The sequence below is a fragment of the Hesperophylax consimilis genome, chromosome 27 (assembly GCF_061612785.1).
Source record: "Hesperophylax consimilis isolate HC1 chromosome 27, BYU_Hcon_1.0, whole genome shotgun sequence".
NCBI classification, from domain to species: domain Eukaryota; kingdom Metazoa; phylum Arthropoda; class Insecta; order Trichoptera; family Limnephilidae; genus Hesperophylax; species Hesperophylax consimilis.
This window is the reverse complement of record NC_142862.1, coordinates 19,655,071-19,670,110: the sequence shown is the minus strand read 5'-3', so window position 1 is coordinate 19,670,110 and position 15,040 is coordinate 19,655,071. Positions and strand designations below refer to the sequence as shown.

The 15,040-nt window shown below is 33.2% G+C and overlaps 1 protein-coding gene across 3 annotated transcripts in view; it reads left to right on the top strand.

The window, feature by feature from the left end:
- LOC149410720 (uncharacterized) overlaps nucleotides 1–13,876 on the top strand; it is a 132,136-nt gene extending 118,260 nt beyond the window's left edge. For 2 of the 3 annotated variants that reach the window (XM_089648395.1, XM_089648394.1), the window contains 3 exons: nucleotides 2,153–2,280; nucleotides 3,468–3,648; nucleotides 4,110–13,876. In XM_089648395.1, coding sequence (XP_089504521.1) covers nucleotides 2,153–2,280; nucleotides 3,468–3,648; nucleotides 4,110–4,226 — 426 coding nt within the window. In that variant the 3' untranslated portion in view covers nucleotides 4,227–13,876. Of the gene's footprint in view, nucleotides 1–1,636; nucleotides 1,841–2,152; nucleotides 2,281–3,467; nucleotides 3,649–4,109 lie in introns of all 3 variants that reach the window. The other variant, XM_089648393.1, reaches the window with a different exon arrangement.
- Nucleotides 13,877–15,040: the final 1,164 nt, after the last annotated feature.

Below are 15,040 nucleotides of genomic sequence, written 5' to 3'. Positions count from 1 at the left end.
GCGTATTTAACCACTTAATGCTAGGGTTTTTCAATAAAAAGAATTTGAAAAAAATCAGGTTTTTTTAAATGTTTTATTCAAAGTTTATACATTTTTCAATTAAAATATAAATAAGAACAAAATAAGCAGCTCAAAAACACGACCGATCTCAACTGTAGGCAAATTCAAACTGAGTAAAATACATTGCTAACTTTCATGAGCGTTACTCGTGTTAGCTAAAAATAGAACGATGCAAGCCGAAACCGGCTAGCGTCACTCTGGCTAGCAGAAATTGGAACGCATTTAGCGCACGAGCGTGACTCGTTTAAAAGCATGAAGCGGTTAATCACCTTTCAAAACAGTTCAGAAATATTACATTTATTTAGGTTTTATAATTATTTTTTAATAACTATTTTAATTCATTATTATGAATAGATATTATTATAATATTTATGGGAACTTGTAGCTTTGGACGTCTTTACTTGAGTTTTCAAGTTGTAGTGTTCCATCATCTCTGCATAATGCTTAGAATTGGCGTGAAGATCAATTAGCTGCTTTATCTCATTTGTACAAAATCCTTAATTATTTATAAAATGCATTAAGGCGATGCACTACGTCGTGAAACATTTTAAATTGAGCCGCTATCAATAACAACCCTTACGTAGATGGCGATAAGGTTTAAATTCCCGCTTAACACCATCCGCCTGTTATGATTTATCCAAGAAAAAAACATGGCCAAAAAGTGCCTTTTATTTTATTTTGTGGATGTTAAGGCATAAATATTTAATTTTTTTTTTATCATTTTATAAATAACTTAATTTGCCACATTATAAAAGAAAATCATAACCGAAAATGGGTTCGTAAGTAGGAGATTTTGAACTTTAAAGCAGTTTTCATAGGCCTTTACATTATTTTTTTCTGGGCTTATAAAAAGACTTATCTAAAAAAAACTCGATTATTTCAAAAGCCAAGATGTATTCTACTCGCAGTATTTAATTAAAGCATCTGAAACATTTCTAGGCGACCAAATTTTCAAACCAAAAACACATGATTTTGCATTACTACGTATGGCATCGCCTTAAAAATCATTGCAATATCATCATTCGGATGCAATACCACAATAATGTAACAAATTATTGTGCAGTTCGAAAAAAACATAAATAATGAATTATATAAACACATTATTCGATATTGTTTTTGGAAGTGCTGTTACATATTGTTAAAAAACATTTTATTAAATATTTGGCATTGTGTGAATGAACATACTCCGAGAAAATGATTACGAATCCAATGGCATTAAAATGTCACTTGGAAAAATTGTCACATTCGGCTGTATTACATGCCGAACGTCGATATTATTATCATTGTTTTTTTGCATTAGCTCCATACAGGAGACCGTGTGGAAAATAATTTCCTTCAGCGCATATCCAATCTTTGGGGATTCTATTGATGTTGATTTTGTAATTCGACATAATACCCATAAAAAGCTAATGGTTATATATTAAAACACATGCATCTAAAGTTTTTTCCCTCTCTTCTCTTTCATGTTCTGTTTCAGTATGGATCCATTTCTAACCTAACCACTGACATTCATTTGTTCGTCCATGAGACTAACCGTGCCTGTTCTAACCCTAACAACTAACCCCTAACATTCCAGCGCTCAGCCTCCGTTGGCGATGAGCTATCCACCACTCTGCAGCCCCACAACCTCAGCAATGGGAGCCATAATGGCAGCGATGAGCATAACACCCTCGTTGCCGTTACCAACGGCTTGCCCAACAAGGAGCACGGAGAACCGGTGAATGGGGATGTAGTTTATAGAAGGCAGATTCAGCATAGTCAGAGCGCTCATAGTATGAAGGTGCGGTATCTTGTATTATATATTATTTGAGATTATGAATGTTAATAATAGTAAAAATTGCATTATTGTGTATTCGCATTTGCTTTACTACTACCTGTCTTCGCCAGAGATTTCAACAGTTAGGTTGAGTTGTTTCAAACTTTCATCACAATTCATCAATTGGCGACCATTTTGTTGTTTTTTGACATTTGAATGGTCCCCGTTAATCACTTTGTTTTTGGTTCAGAATCCGCAAGCAACCCTCCCCGAGGGTCGCGATACGAAGTAAGTTTGGAACCACTAATCTAAGGGTATAATTTTTTAATGTTTCAGGAAACATCACCTATGAACGGGGAGCACGGGCGGGAGGCTAAGTACCATCCCCAGCACAACAGCAGCAGTGCCCGTCACAGTGTCATCTCTCCCCAGGGGGACTGCTATTATGACAGGCAGAATGATCGGTAATTATTACAACACGCATGCATACGTCGGTGGCTGAGTTGACATCGCATTTGGGTCCCATCCAGGCGTAGTGTGTTTAATTCCTCGGCTGGCTAAGTTCTCCATCACAACACAAGCAAAATTTTCCGCTTACTGTGGTGGTAGTAGGAGATTTTCAAATATTGTCAGGTTTTTCGTAACCCGGGAATGTTTGTCTTTCTTTTAAATAAAAAAAAAAAAATATTAATTTCAAAGAAGCAATAATTAGTCGTCTGAAATATCAATACAAATTGAAATTGGCAGTATAGCGACCCGCTACTTACAATTTGGGCCACACGCAGCGAGCGCAGCCTCGATATTTACCTCGGGATTTTGCAACGAGAACACGCAGCTTCTAGAACTGTTTTGGGCGGCTCTACAAAGCATCGTGCCTATATAAATTCTGCCCACCGCCCCACACACTCAGTCAAGTACACATATTCTTCAAGACAACATTCTTCGCCGCAACTTGCGACTGGGAGATACGCGCGCCTTTGGCCTCTGGCACCAGCCTCCGCACGCATGGCGTCGAGCTACCAACCTATTGCTGCGACCACAATCCGGAATTTGGATGATTGATGAAGATCTTCCTGGTCCTCCATGCTCGGCACCGTGGGTGGTGGAGATGAACGGTGGTGATTTCCGGAGTATGGTCACAGCAACGTAGTTGGTTTTCGACGCTATGCTGGCGGAGGCTGGACTGTGCATTAGACCGGACACATAAGTCAGTCTCAAACGGCCAGCGCGCGGCGAGTGAGTACTAGTAGTAGATCGAGGTCGGAGAGTTCCGGAATGTGGTCATAGCAGCGTGGCATTTTTATAGGCGCGGCGCTTTATAGAGCCCCCGGACAGTTCGAGAAGCTGCGCAATCTATGGAAGAAAAATATCGAGGCTGCACTCGGTGCGTGCAGCTCGTATTGTAAGTAGCGTGTTGCTACAGCAGTATAAATAAAGTTCTGCATAGGGGGTTAAACCTTGTTGTTTTAATTTAAACCCCGTAGATGAGTGTTTCTTCACTTTTTAACTTTGCAGATCTTCGTTTAGTGCCAAGTATGACCAAAAGGGTTTCCTGGATGTGAAGTGGTTGGCCTGGAAGCAAGGTCAAATTGAAGTGGAATGTTGTCTTGTTGCCTAATAAGAGTAAAATAATGTATAGTTTTTCGGTCAGGTACTCCTCCCAGATCCTGGAGCCACCCCACCAGCCTGCCTACAGCTCGGGCCCCGTGCACCGAGACTCCCAGTGGGAGCGGGACAGCGTGACCAGCACCAGCCGGGACAACAACTCCCACCACATCGCCAGCAATGTCATGGCCGATCAAAAGGGCTTCACCAGGCGGCCCATGACCAGGGTAATCATGTTACATTATTCTTTCTATCAGTTCCTTACTGTAAAAATGTTGGGCGTATTTCCCAATTATGCACCGGTGACAAAGGGATCAATGACGCTAGTTCCTCGAAGCATCTTCCATTAAAATACCAATAAAAGAATAGCATTCAAGGACAGCATTCCTAGCTAGTGTCTGTACTCTTAAGATTGCAATTCGTTTGTCGAGATATGGGAATCTAACGGCCTGCTTGTTTCTGTACGGAGTCGAGGATTTTTTTTGTTTTACATAAATTCAAATTTAACATCAAATGGCCAATCAGCGCCACTTAGATTCTTATCATTATCAGAATAGCATAACTATCATATTATCATTCTTGTCAGCTGATCTGTATTTGATTGTCTAACTTAAATGTCAGATTTAAGACGACTTTGTAAAAAACAAAGTAAAGTGTTGACTAAATTCCCTTATTATTCTAATTGCAGAACTCCAATCTGCTGTCGGCCGTGCTCTGCCTGGTGAAGGAGCTGGACTACACCAGCTTGGAGGTAGCCGAGATGGCCGTCCGCTGCCGCATGGACGAGCTAGCCAATCGCCCCTGAGGGTCCGACAGCTCCCGCAGCCTGGACGACTTCGTCTAATCGCTGCAGGGGCCAGTACCGACTCTTCGGCTGCTGAGGGAAGATGGAGCCTGAATCTTTTGTTTAGTTTTACCAAATACATGTAACGTAACTGCCGGTTTTCAATTTCCATTAGTTGCTTTTTTGTTCATCTTAGCTGGAATAAGGTATTTACACAAACTAGCGATACCGTTAAAAATGTTTGGAAGATTTAAAATTTATTTATCGTGCTAAAATTGTGTAATTTTCATTCATTATTATTGATTTCAAAAACAATCTAAAACCGCACATTCCATCCGCACAAACAAAATGGACATATCGTTTTCGTTGCAAATTAAAAATGGCATATTTACGATTGTTCCAGAAAGTTTATCTGTTAACATAGAAATGCCGTTATTATCATAATGTTTTTCGACAATATAAAAAAAACGGTAAAAATACCCTAATGGTAGACTTTTATTTTCTCATAAAGTTCTGCTTGAAACCACATATTTGAAGCTGCAATGTCGACGCAAGTTAACGGCATTTATTTCTAATTTTACAGACCCAAATCTGGGATCATCATTCTGTTTATGTATTTGGTAAAACTAAAATTAATCATTTCTGTAATACTCACAAAGCATACTAACAATTTAAAAAATGTAACAAAATAAACAAATCAAAGTGTAATAAGACTCCTAATACTATAAATATGTATAACCTTAGTGTTGCCAACATTAAAAAATAAAAATTGGCTTGTTGCGGTAGAAAAATGCACTCAAATAGATTGGTCTTTTAACCGTGTAAAACGGACTACCACATCACCTGTTGCTGATGTTTAACTGTTATAGGTATAATATAAAAATACTTCAAATGTAGTTGATTGATCAACATTGAAAAAAATAGGGTATCCTTTCGATTTATCGGGTTTTAGCTTAACTGGGACATTTCATTTCAGACCCAAAAAATTCATTTAACCTTTATAGTGCTGACTTTTTTAACCCTTATGAGACGGGTGAAATTTAATAATTTTCTCAAATTCAAATATAATAATTGAAAATTATTGAGATTTTCATTCACAGTAATGCAATAATTCAAAACATTTAAAACTTAGCTATATACACTGCAGTGAACCTCAAGGTAGTCACAATATCACTGGACTGCAAATGTAGCCAGCCGCACTATAGGGGTTAATTCAATCTATCTAGTCAGCCAGGATGTTTAGACACAATGTATGTGTTTTAGTTAAACTTCATGGATCACCCATGCTACACCTGCGTACAGGAATAGCCGGCGATGGATCCCATACGCGACAGTCGCGTCTATCGGGTTAAAGTAAAAAATTCTCATATCAATGATTATCACTCGAGTAAAATAGTTCGTAAAGGATTTTAAACAATTTGTTGAAACATATGGAACACTAATGACACCGTGTTATATGTAGTGTTTTCAGACGGTAAAAGTTATTGCGTGGTACGTAATATAGTATAATAACTAAAAAATAGATGTGAATTCATGAATATACGTATTATGAATCTTTTATTTTGATTAACCGGCAAATCTCTTCATCTCGTATTTCTTTTACCATCTTTCCCGGTAAATCGAGAGTTTTCTGTTTTTTTTTTTTTTTTTTTAAATCACTAAATGGTACCCGCTGTGGGATTAAAGTGCGGCTCACGCAAATGTTAATCCAGTGCTATAAATGCTGGAATTTTAACCACGTTATTGTCATATATTATACTGTTTCAATGTATGCAGCTACCTTAATGAGATTAAAAATATACAATGTTTTATAAATAAGCGCATTTAACCTTTTCAATGCTGGACTTTTCGATGAATCTCTCCCAATAACGCGGCGCGTTACAACACAATGTTTAGTCATAACAAATTCATATGTTATACCGACAGTGAGAAGGTTAAGACAGGAAGCATCCTTTAAAGAACTTTTATCCTTTTCAATTTATATCTCGAAATAATGCGGCGCTATTTTTTTTAATATAGTTTGTTGCCTATCGTAGGCGTTCATTAGACGATATGGTCACAGTGAAAAGGTTAAAAATTGAAGCATGCTTAATGTTTTTTTTATTAAGGTTATGTTTCATGTTTTTACAAATTCTAATTTTATTGTGTATGTTATTATAATCGACCAACTCAAGAAATGTGCTTAATATTATTAATAATTGCATCAAATGTGAAATTAGAATAATAATAATGCATACATACATACATTAGTTACATTGTATGTATGTATATATATATATAAATAATATATTATATTGTACCTAGTGCTAAATTAATTATAAAAAAATTGTCTATTTTATGTACCTACCATTAAAAAAAGTACTTTTTTTAGTGAATTTAATATCATATTATTGCATCATTCCCCCTGCGGAGTTTGTGCATTCTTTCAAGAGTGGAAGATACTTTTAGTATTGCATCAATTTATTTTAAAAAATTGCCTGAAATGTCTTTAGCTATATTTAGTGACCAGATCGGGACAATCGGTTTTTCCTTATCTTCCCCATTTTTTTTTCTTCTTTTCCCCTACCCATTTACTCAAATTGGCACTATCCATTCGACTCGCTGATTTTAGACAGTTAAATTCTGTGCAATATCAAATGAATTTTATTTTAACCTTAAATCGCTTGGCTCTGTATCTGCAAATATATGGTATTAAGAGACGTACTTGACTTACTTTAACCAGCGATTCCTGACATTATTTGGAGTTAAAACGAGAAATGAAATTTTGGTTTTTTCTACTTAAAACATCAGAAATCGGCAGGTATTGGAGGTTATAAGTAAAATGATCATAATCAAATGATCGTAATCAAATTATTGTAGCTCTTAAATGATCGTAAGCAAAGTGATCGTAACTCTCAAATGATCGTAAGCATAATGATCATAGGCAAATAATAGTGTTTGTGTGTCATGTTAAATTTGATATAATTGATATCGTACAATTTAGGAAAATGGTAATTTACCATTATTTATGATCAAATGCGCTTACGATCAAATGATAATTACGATCTTTTCACATACAATCTTTTGCATGTAATCTCTTTGCTTACGATCCTTTGACTATAATCAAAACTTCGGTTACCGGAATTGGACAGTTAGGGTCAAGGTAAAGGTTTGTGGGACGATATACAATTTTTTTTTTTATTTTTGGTTTTGATAAAAAAAGTCACTTTTTACATTTTTAATAATGTCAAGAATCACTGGTTAAAGTACATCTCTTAACACCCTGTATATTATTCAATTTATCTTATAACGGATCTGAAGCTAGTTTTAGGTTCATAAAATTTGACAATCTACATTACAACACCCAAATCTAAATGTCTGACATAAAATTTTATTCTTGAATCATTTCTACCTTGTATTTCAAATCTGAAAAAAAGGTTCCCTTTTAAAAAGATACATCTGATAATTAATATTAACCTTTACAACATTGACATTTTTAACCAATCTATCTCATTAAGTGGCACATTTTGACACATTGAATATACGTGTTTTAGTGAAATTTCGTGTATTCGGGATAGCCGACGATGAATCCACATAATGTGACGCTGCAATCAGTTTAAGATCCGAATCTCCTAGTCTTTTGAAGTTTGGCAAAGCCAAGTAAAAGACAACGTTTGTATGATCATTATAAATCAATTCCATGGGTAAGGAACACAAAAGTGGTAGTTTTTAGGTTAGAACCGTCTGCCGTTAGCACGGAGAAAGTTATACAAATTTCATAATCGGAATCTACAACATATTGTTTTTCTTTTATATATTTGCTCTTTTATTCAAAATATCACAATAAGTTAGCACATATGTACTGTCCACGAACGTGTTTAATGCATGTTGGATTAGTTCTTAAAGTGTTGAGTTTCCGAACATACATTATTTTTTTACAAAAATATATGGTTTTGTGGGAAGTCTCTCTTCAACATGTGACTTAAATTAAATTTACACTGGCGTTAACTTTCCTGTAACCAGGTTTCAATATCTGCCTTGCACGTCGGCTGTAAAGTTACATATTATATCATTTGTATAAGAATAGCAACTTAGTTCTCTTTGACTCCAAATTAGAAATGAGAACTCTGATTGATTGAAATATTTAAACTTTATTGTTAATATAAAATTACACACACGATCAACGTAAATTTGTCAGAAGGATTAGGAAATAAGAACCGAACGAACTGTCAACGAAAGCGGTCAGATCCAGAATAAAATCAAAATGGCCTCTCGGCCAGCGCTCGGCTCTTAGGAGCAGTATGGAAATCCGCTAAATATTGCCAGCGGCAAAAAGGAATATTCCCCATAAATTATTATTGTTAGTTCTTATTCCCTACACACCCAAACCTGCCGTATCAATGGTTGATACAGCCGTGTATGAATGCTAATTTCTTGCCGTACGTATCAACTGCTGATTTAATTGCGTGCAAAGGGTTAAATTTATATTGATATTGAGGAAATTTGAATCTGAAAATTTTAGGAAATTAAAATCACTTGTATGTATAATTTATTAAGATGAATGTACTTTGTTTTTTTGAGCTACTGTCAAAATAATTAAAATACAACTAGTACTGCCTTCTAATGTTATTTTTAAAATATGTTTTTGCCCCACTGATATTTTTTAACTAATTTTAGTAACTTTTCATCTAATTTTTATTGTTTTTTGTTTTTTAAGGTTGTGATAACATGCTTAAATATTAATTTTAATTATGTTTTTATTTGGACCATCTTGCATTCATTATAATTTTGATTTTGTATTTTACATCTGACTGATAGAATCTTTGAACTGTCAGATTTCAATGTGCAGGGCATTTCAAAAGTATGGTAAAATCAAACAAAATCTGTAAAATTTAAAATTCGACTATCTAAACTAGGTGTCTGCTGGTAAAGTGCAGTGACTTTGGGAGGTAATTCTACATGATAGTACTATTAAAAAAGGAATGATAAGGGTCACTCCCTCTAGCAGGTCAAAAAGTGTTTGTGCGATTTTCATGTTAAATATTTACTATATTATTAGCATAAGTGGCTTTAAGTTGTGGCATTACTAAATAACCAACTAAGTTTAAAGTTCATTTGGAGAATGACCCATAGATAAATCTTTTTTAATATTCCCAGGGGGGTATAACCCCGATCGATAATTGGAACTATGAATATTGTGACGTCATATGATTGCCTAACTATATCGACCAATGAAAAACTCTGAAAGTCTATGGAATAAACTTTCAGAGTTTTTCATTGGTGTATAGTTTAATAAGTAGGTTCTGAATGAGAATTGTACTGTCTATATAATGGCATATCTATGGTTTTTTAGGACCAATTTGTTTCATACAAAAAGCCCGAAGATATCGATCTAGTGAGTGGTTTATTTATGGATATTCCTTTGTTTTTTCGGTACCAAATTTACCTACAGGAGTGAAGTGTGGCAACACTATATCAAAAATTTGTAGTTTTGATATTTAAACATTTTTTTTAAACAGTACCTACCTTCAACCATTGAAATTTCGAACTATTCTTTTATGGTTGTACATGTTGTAGAATCACCTCCTTAGTTGCTGTACATTATCCTCGGACACCATAGAATAAAGAAGAACACAAGAAATGCCTTGAGGAAGTGATCCAAATATTTGTCCGATCGGGCCTTAAATTTTTAATTGAAAACTGTATTTACGAAATTTAAATGGGTTGGAGATATACAATGGCAGGCAAGTGAGACAGAGCTCTTGCTAAAAAGTCTAAATGATATATTGGTTTCCATTCAAATTTGTTGGGAAGTCACTTCTAATTTTCTTCTTTATTCTATGTCGGACCTTGTATATTATTGTGATTAAAGTTAACCCCTAAGTTCTCTGGCATATTGACCATTATTTTTCTCAAAGACGCTGTCAGAAAGTCAGAGAGTTTGTGTGTATTTCTGCTTCGCAATAAAATCCAAATAAATGTAAAGTTTATGAATGTATCCGTAAACTAAAAACTGTTTTTAAAAGGTGATGAAATACGCTTTCAAATTTTATTATCAGAAATAAACATATAAATTTTTAAATTAAGTTTTTTAAAGGCTCAACTTCTGCTTTTGCATCTAAAAATTGAACTAAATTTACTTATTAAAAAAAAATATATTTTATTAGACAAATGTCCTCACTTTTTTGTCGTTTCATATAAAAATTATTTATAGAAAATAACAAAATTTCATAATTTTTTCTCGAATTGCGGTCGGAACCTTTGGTTTTATAAAGGCATACATTTTTAATTCTTTTGTGGCTAAATTCTGGATTTGATAATGCATAGTTTTTTCTCTTTCTAACACTGTTTACTTCATTTTTCTCAACATGAGAGTAAGGGAGATACAAAGATTTTTATGAGACCGTACAAGCTGTTCCTAAAAGCGAACAAATAAATTTTACGGGTAATAGCTGTTCGCAAAACTGAAAAAATTGGCCAGAGGGTTAGCTTTATTTACAATCCAAAAATTTCAATGGTGCGAAATACAGATTGTTAACAATATTTTTGCTGACTTTTTTTGTAAAGTTTTTTTTAGGTTACCTACAATATTTCGAGACATCTTTATTGTCTGTGTATAAAATAATTGGTGTAAGTCGCCTTAGAAAATGTGCAATAGAGAGTTTTAATTAGCATAGACATTGCATTTTAACAATATGATTATTTCAATAAAATTAATTAATAAGTCAATAAGATTTTTCAAAATAAGAACCATATAATATTATGTAAGTACTTACCTAATAAAAAAATCATATTAAACTCCATCCCACCATTAAAGAGAGGAAAAAAATTGTGTTGGTCATTATTGTCTGGGATAGAGTTTGATTCATTTTATTATTTGAACTATTTACATGATTTTTTTTCTCTCAATATTTACATTTTTAAATTTTCTCTTTTAGGCAACTCTGCTGGTTTTGACATAATAATGCAAATAACAAATCTCATACTGTGTACTTATAAATTATATTTTTATTAATATTCCATCCAAATTACTTATGTACTAAATATTTTTACATTTTAATTTTAAGGTGAAACCGAAATGTTGTGCAGCTGAATGTTAGTGGAAATAAACAAAGCATTAATAATATTAAACTGAATTTTGTTTCATTTGAATACTTCTCTTTTTTAATCACGTAATTTTAAATGTCGAAAATACTAGCACAGGTCCAATAAGCATGCCGTCTGAATGGCGAATGACGATTGTTTGAAATGGACTTATGTAAATCCGAATGTTAGAGAGAGCACACTGATATTTAAAACGATTGGAATGTACAGACGTAAGCGAGTGCTGTGAAAATATTGAACAAAACACGACTCATTTGAAATATAGCAAAAATCTCTCGACAAATTCTTTAGTTGCATTTAACCTTTTGAACGCGTTAATTTGCTCCGTTTTATCTATACTCATACGCGGTACATATTTTCAAATACCTATGCACGCAATTAAATGTCAAATTATAGCATTCTGGCATGATTTATTTGACTATATAGACAGAACAGATTATTCTCCACAATATTAAAACAAATCCTCGTGTGTCAACACTCTTAGATGTTTATAAAAACAAAAACATAAAATTTTATACAAAGACGTACCGTATCTTTTGAATGTGGTCCCGCCATTCACTCGGCGTGTGTGTATTTAGGCCACTGCGTTGATAGACACAAGTGGGACACCATGATCACTTATCATTTTTAGTTATGAAAAGTTGTGAATGACATACTAATACTAACGCCATCCGTTGACAAAAATGTAAACTAAAAGGCGCGAAGAGGCGCACTTGATTATCGATCTTTTTTTATGAAATACAATTTTATTTTTGACAAATTCTTGTAGATGTCAGCATCGTGATAGTTCTACGAATGTCCAAGTGAGCAAGAAATACATTTATGACGAAAGAGCGCTGGAATATCGGCCGTCAAAGTTTCCGTATCAACTGTTGATACAGCCGCGTGTGAGTAAAGACTTTTTGCCGTAACAACAGTTGATACGGCCGCGTGCAAAGAGTTAAATATACACTTCGAATTTTTTCATGCCTAACATATTAAATAACAGAAAAAATGTGTTTTAAATAATTTTCAGAGATTACTTTACGATTTTATCTATTGAGGGAATTTCAAATAATTAACGTTTCGGCAAAACAAATGTATGGATATTATCTTCAAAATTAACTTTTTTTTTTCGGAACTTCAAGACTTAAGGAGTTAGCGAGAAACTTGTTATAAATCGGTAGAAATTGAAAATGCCGGGTCTTCTTGCAGTGCCCACCGTCAGGTCAAATATGAAGACGGTGAGGTGTTTGTAAAGACTATATTGGCAAATCACAATTAATAGTAGAAGTTAAAAAATATTGAATTATTTGGTTTGGAAGCAAATATATATTTAATCCAATTCTCCAAAGCAAATGTTTATATCTTTTTTTTTAGTAATGATGTAAAGTGAAAATATTAGTTATTAGTTAGAACTCGATATTTCAAAAACATTCGTTTTGTTTGGGAAATTTGTAGGAAAACTGTACCTTCACTTTTATCTCGTTCATATAATAAAAAAATAAGAAACGTTTTTAAAGTTAAACCGATTGTTACGATAGCGGCGTAAAATATGAATACTTCATTTTGACTATTTTATTAATGGATTCCAGTATAAATAATTTGAAGTAAAATGAAAAGAATAATTATTTCTCTTTCTAACTTCATAAAATTATGTATTTCCGAATGACAGAAAAAAAGATAAAAATACTTTTATAAAATAAGAACGCCCGGTCATATATGACCCTCAAATGCTGGAGGAGTTAAGATTCTGACTTTATTTTAAACAGGCGGAATCACGCACGCCTTTCGCAGATGGCGATAAGGTTAAAGTTCAGGGATAAATTTTAAATTACATATTTCCTTTCAAATCTAAATGTTTTTTTCACATTACGACCGTTATCTTTTTAATTTTCTTTTTGTTATTCTGTGTTATGGATCATTTAGATTAATTAGTATTATCTTCTTCACTAATAGATATGTTCAAAAATATTATTGTAGTCACAGATGACATCATATTCTATATTTTGCTCTTTTAACTGTTTAATTATTTATTTGCTAATTGGGAATGTGCACGATATACGTTGATAAGATTGTCTAAACAAAGCTAATGGCAAGATAATGTTTCAGATAAGGAAGTTCGCATTTATTCACTCATTCTTGTTGGAATAAACAAAACAACAAACATAAGGCATTGAAAATATTATAATTTTTTTTATCAATAAAATATGTAACAAAAAAAGACTAATAATAATAGTATGAATGATGTTTCAAGGGAAAATTCAGAGAAGAATCTTATGGAAAACATTGGTAGACGTTTGAAGTTGTTTTTGTGTTGTTGGTCCCTGAATAACGCCATCAATAACATTGCATTCCTTTACTGTTTTCCTTGTATTCTCTCAGAAAACATCAGGAAGATAGATACCTTGTAAAAAAGTATATAACAAACACATTGTTTCATTATAATGGCGTAGAACCTGAAAACAGAAAGGATGTCATAGAAATACAGATTCGTAGATAAATGTTATTTTAAAATTGGTCCCTTCGTTGATCCCTGTGTAACACCACAAATATTGAATTCCTGTTTTCTATTTTTCTTGGGTCCCCAGAAAGATATATACTAATATAATTTTATTTTTTATTTTTTTTTATTGTTGATACATTTTTTTTACAATATTTCATATTTCAATTTAGTAATGTTGGCCTCACTGGGTTGTTTACCCGTGCTGAGGCCCCCATTTTATAATTTAAGAATTTATACATTTAAAAAAAAATAAAAGAAAAACAACATTAAAATAAAGATAAATTTAAAATAAAAAATAAAGATTAAAAATTAAAATATAATTATAACACTAAAAGAAAAATATCAAAAGAGAATGTAAATCGGCATTTATAATGATATATGTGTTTGTGCGTGTTGCGTGTTTTATAAAATTTTTTTTTGTGTTGCGTGTATATGTTTTATTCTTTTATGTTATAGTATTTTGGTAATATTGTCTTTTTGTTCTTTAATCCATTTTTTTATTTTGTGTTTGAATTTATTTTTATTTTCCTCAATTTTTGTTTCAAGTGGAAGACTGTTGAATGCTTTAATAGCGTGGTATTTATGGTGTCTTTGTCCAAAGGTAGTGTTTACCGTCGGAGTTTTTATGTTTTCTTTGTACGTTTGTCTGACCGGTCTATTAGTGATATTTTGTGTTTGTTGGGGTTTGTTTTTTTGGTCGAAAATGTAGTTTAGTAGTGTTTTAACATATAATTGGCGTATATCAAGTACGTCACAGCTTTTAAATATTTGGTCTGTGGCGGTTAGTTTATGTTTTTTGAGTATTACTTTTAATATCGTTTTCTGTGCGATTTCTATTTAAGCGATAGCTGCGTTTGTTGCTCCTCCCCAAGCAATTATTCCATATTCTATTATTGATTGGCATAGTGCATAATATATTGTTTTCAATTGTTTTAATTTATATATGTTTCTTATGTTTAGGAAAATGTGTATTGTTCTGAGGAGTCTATTTGTGATTTGTTTGATGTGATGTGTCCATCTAAGATTATGGTCAATTAGGATTCCTAGATACTTTATTTGTTCTGTTTTTTCTAGAGGGGGGCAATCGCAGATGTTGGTGTTTATGCATTCGTGTATTTTTATGGTGTTTGTATTGTTTTTTGGCTGTCCTGTGTTAGTTATGCTGTACGTTGTGAATTTTGTTTTCGATATGTTTAGTGTGAGTGTATTTGAGTCCAACCATTTTTTCACTTGCGTGATTCCTAGATTCGCTATGTTATAAACCTTA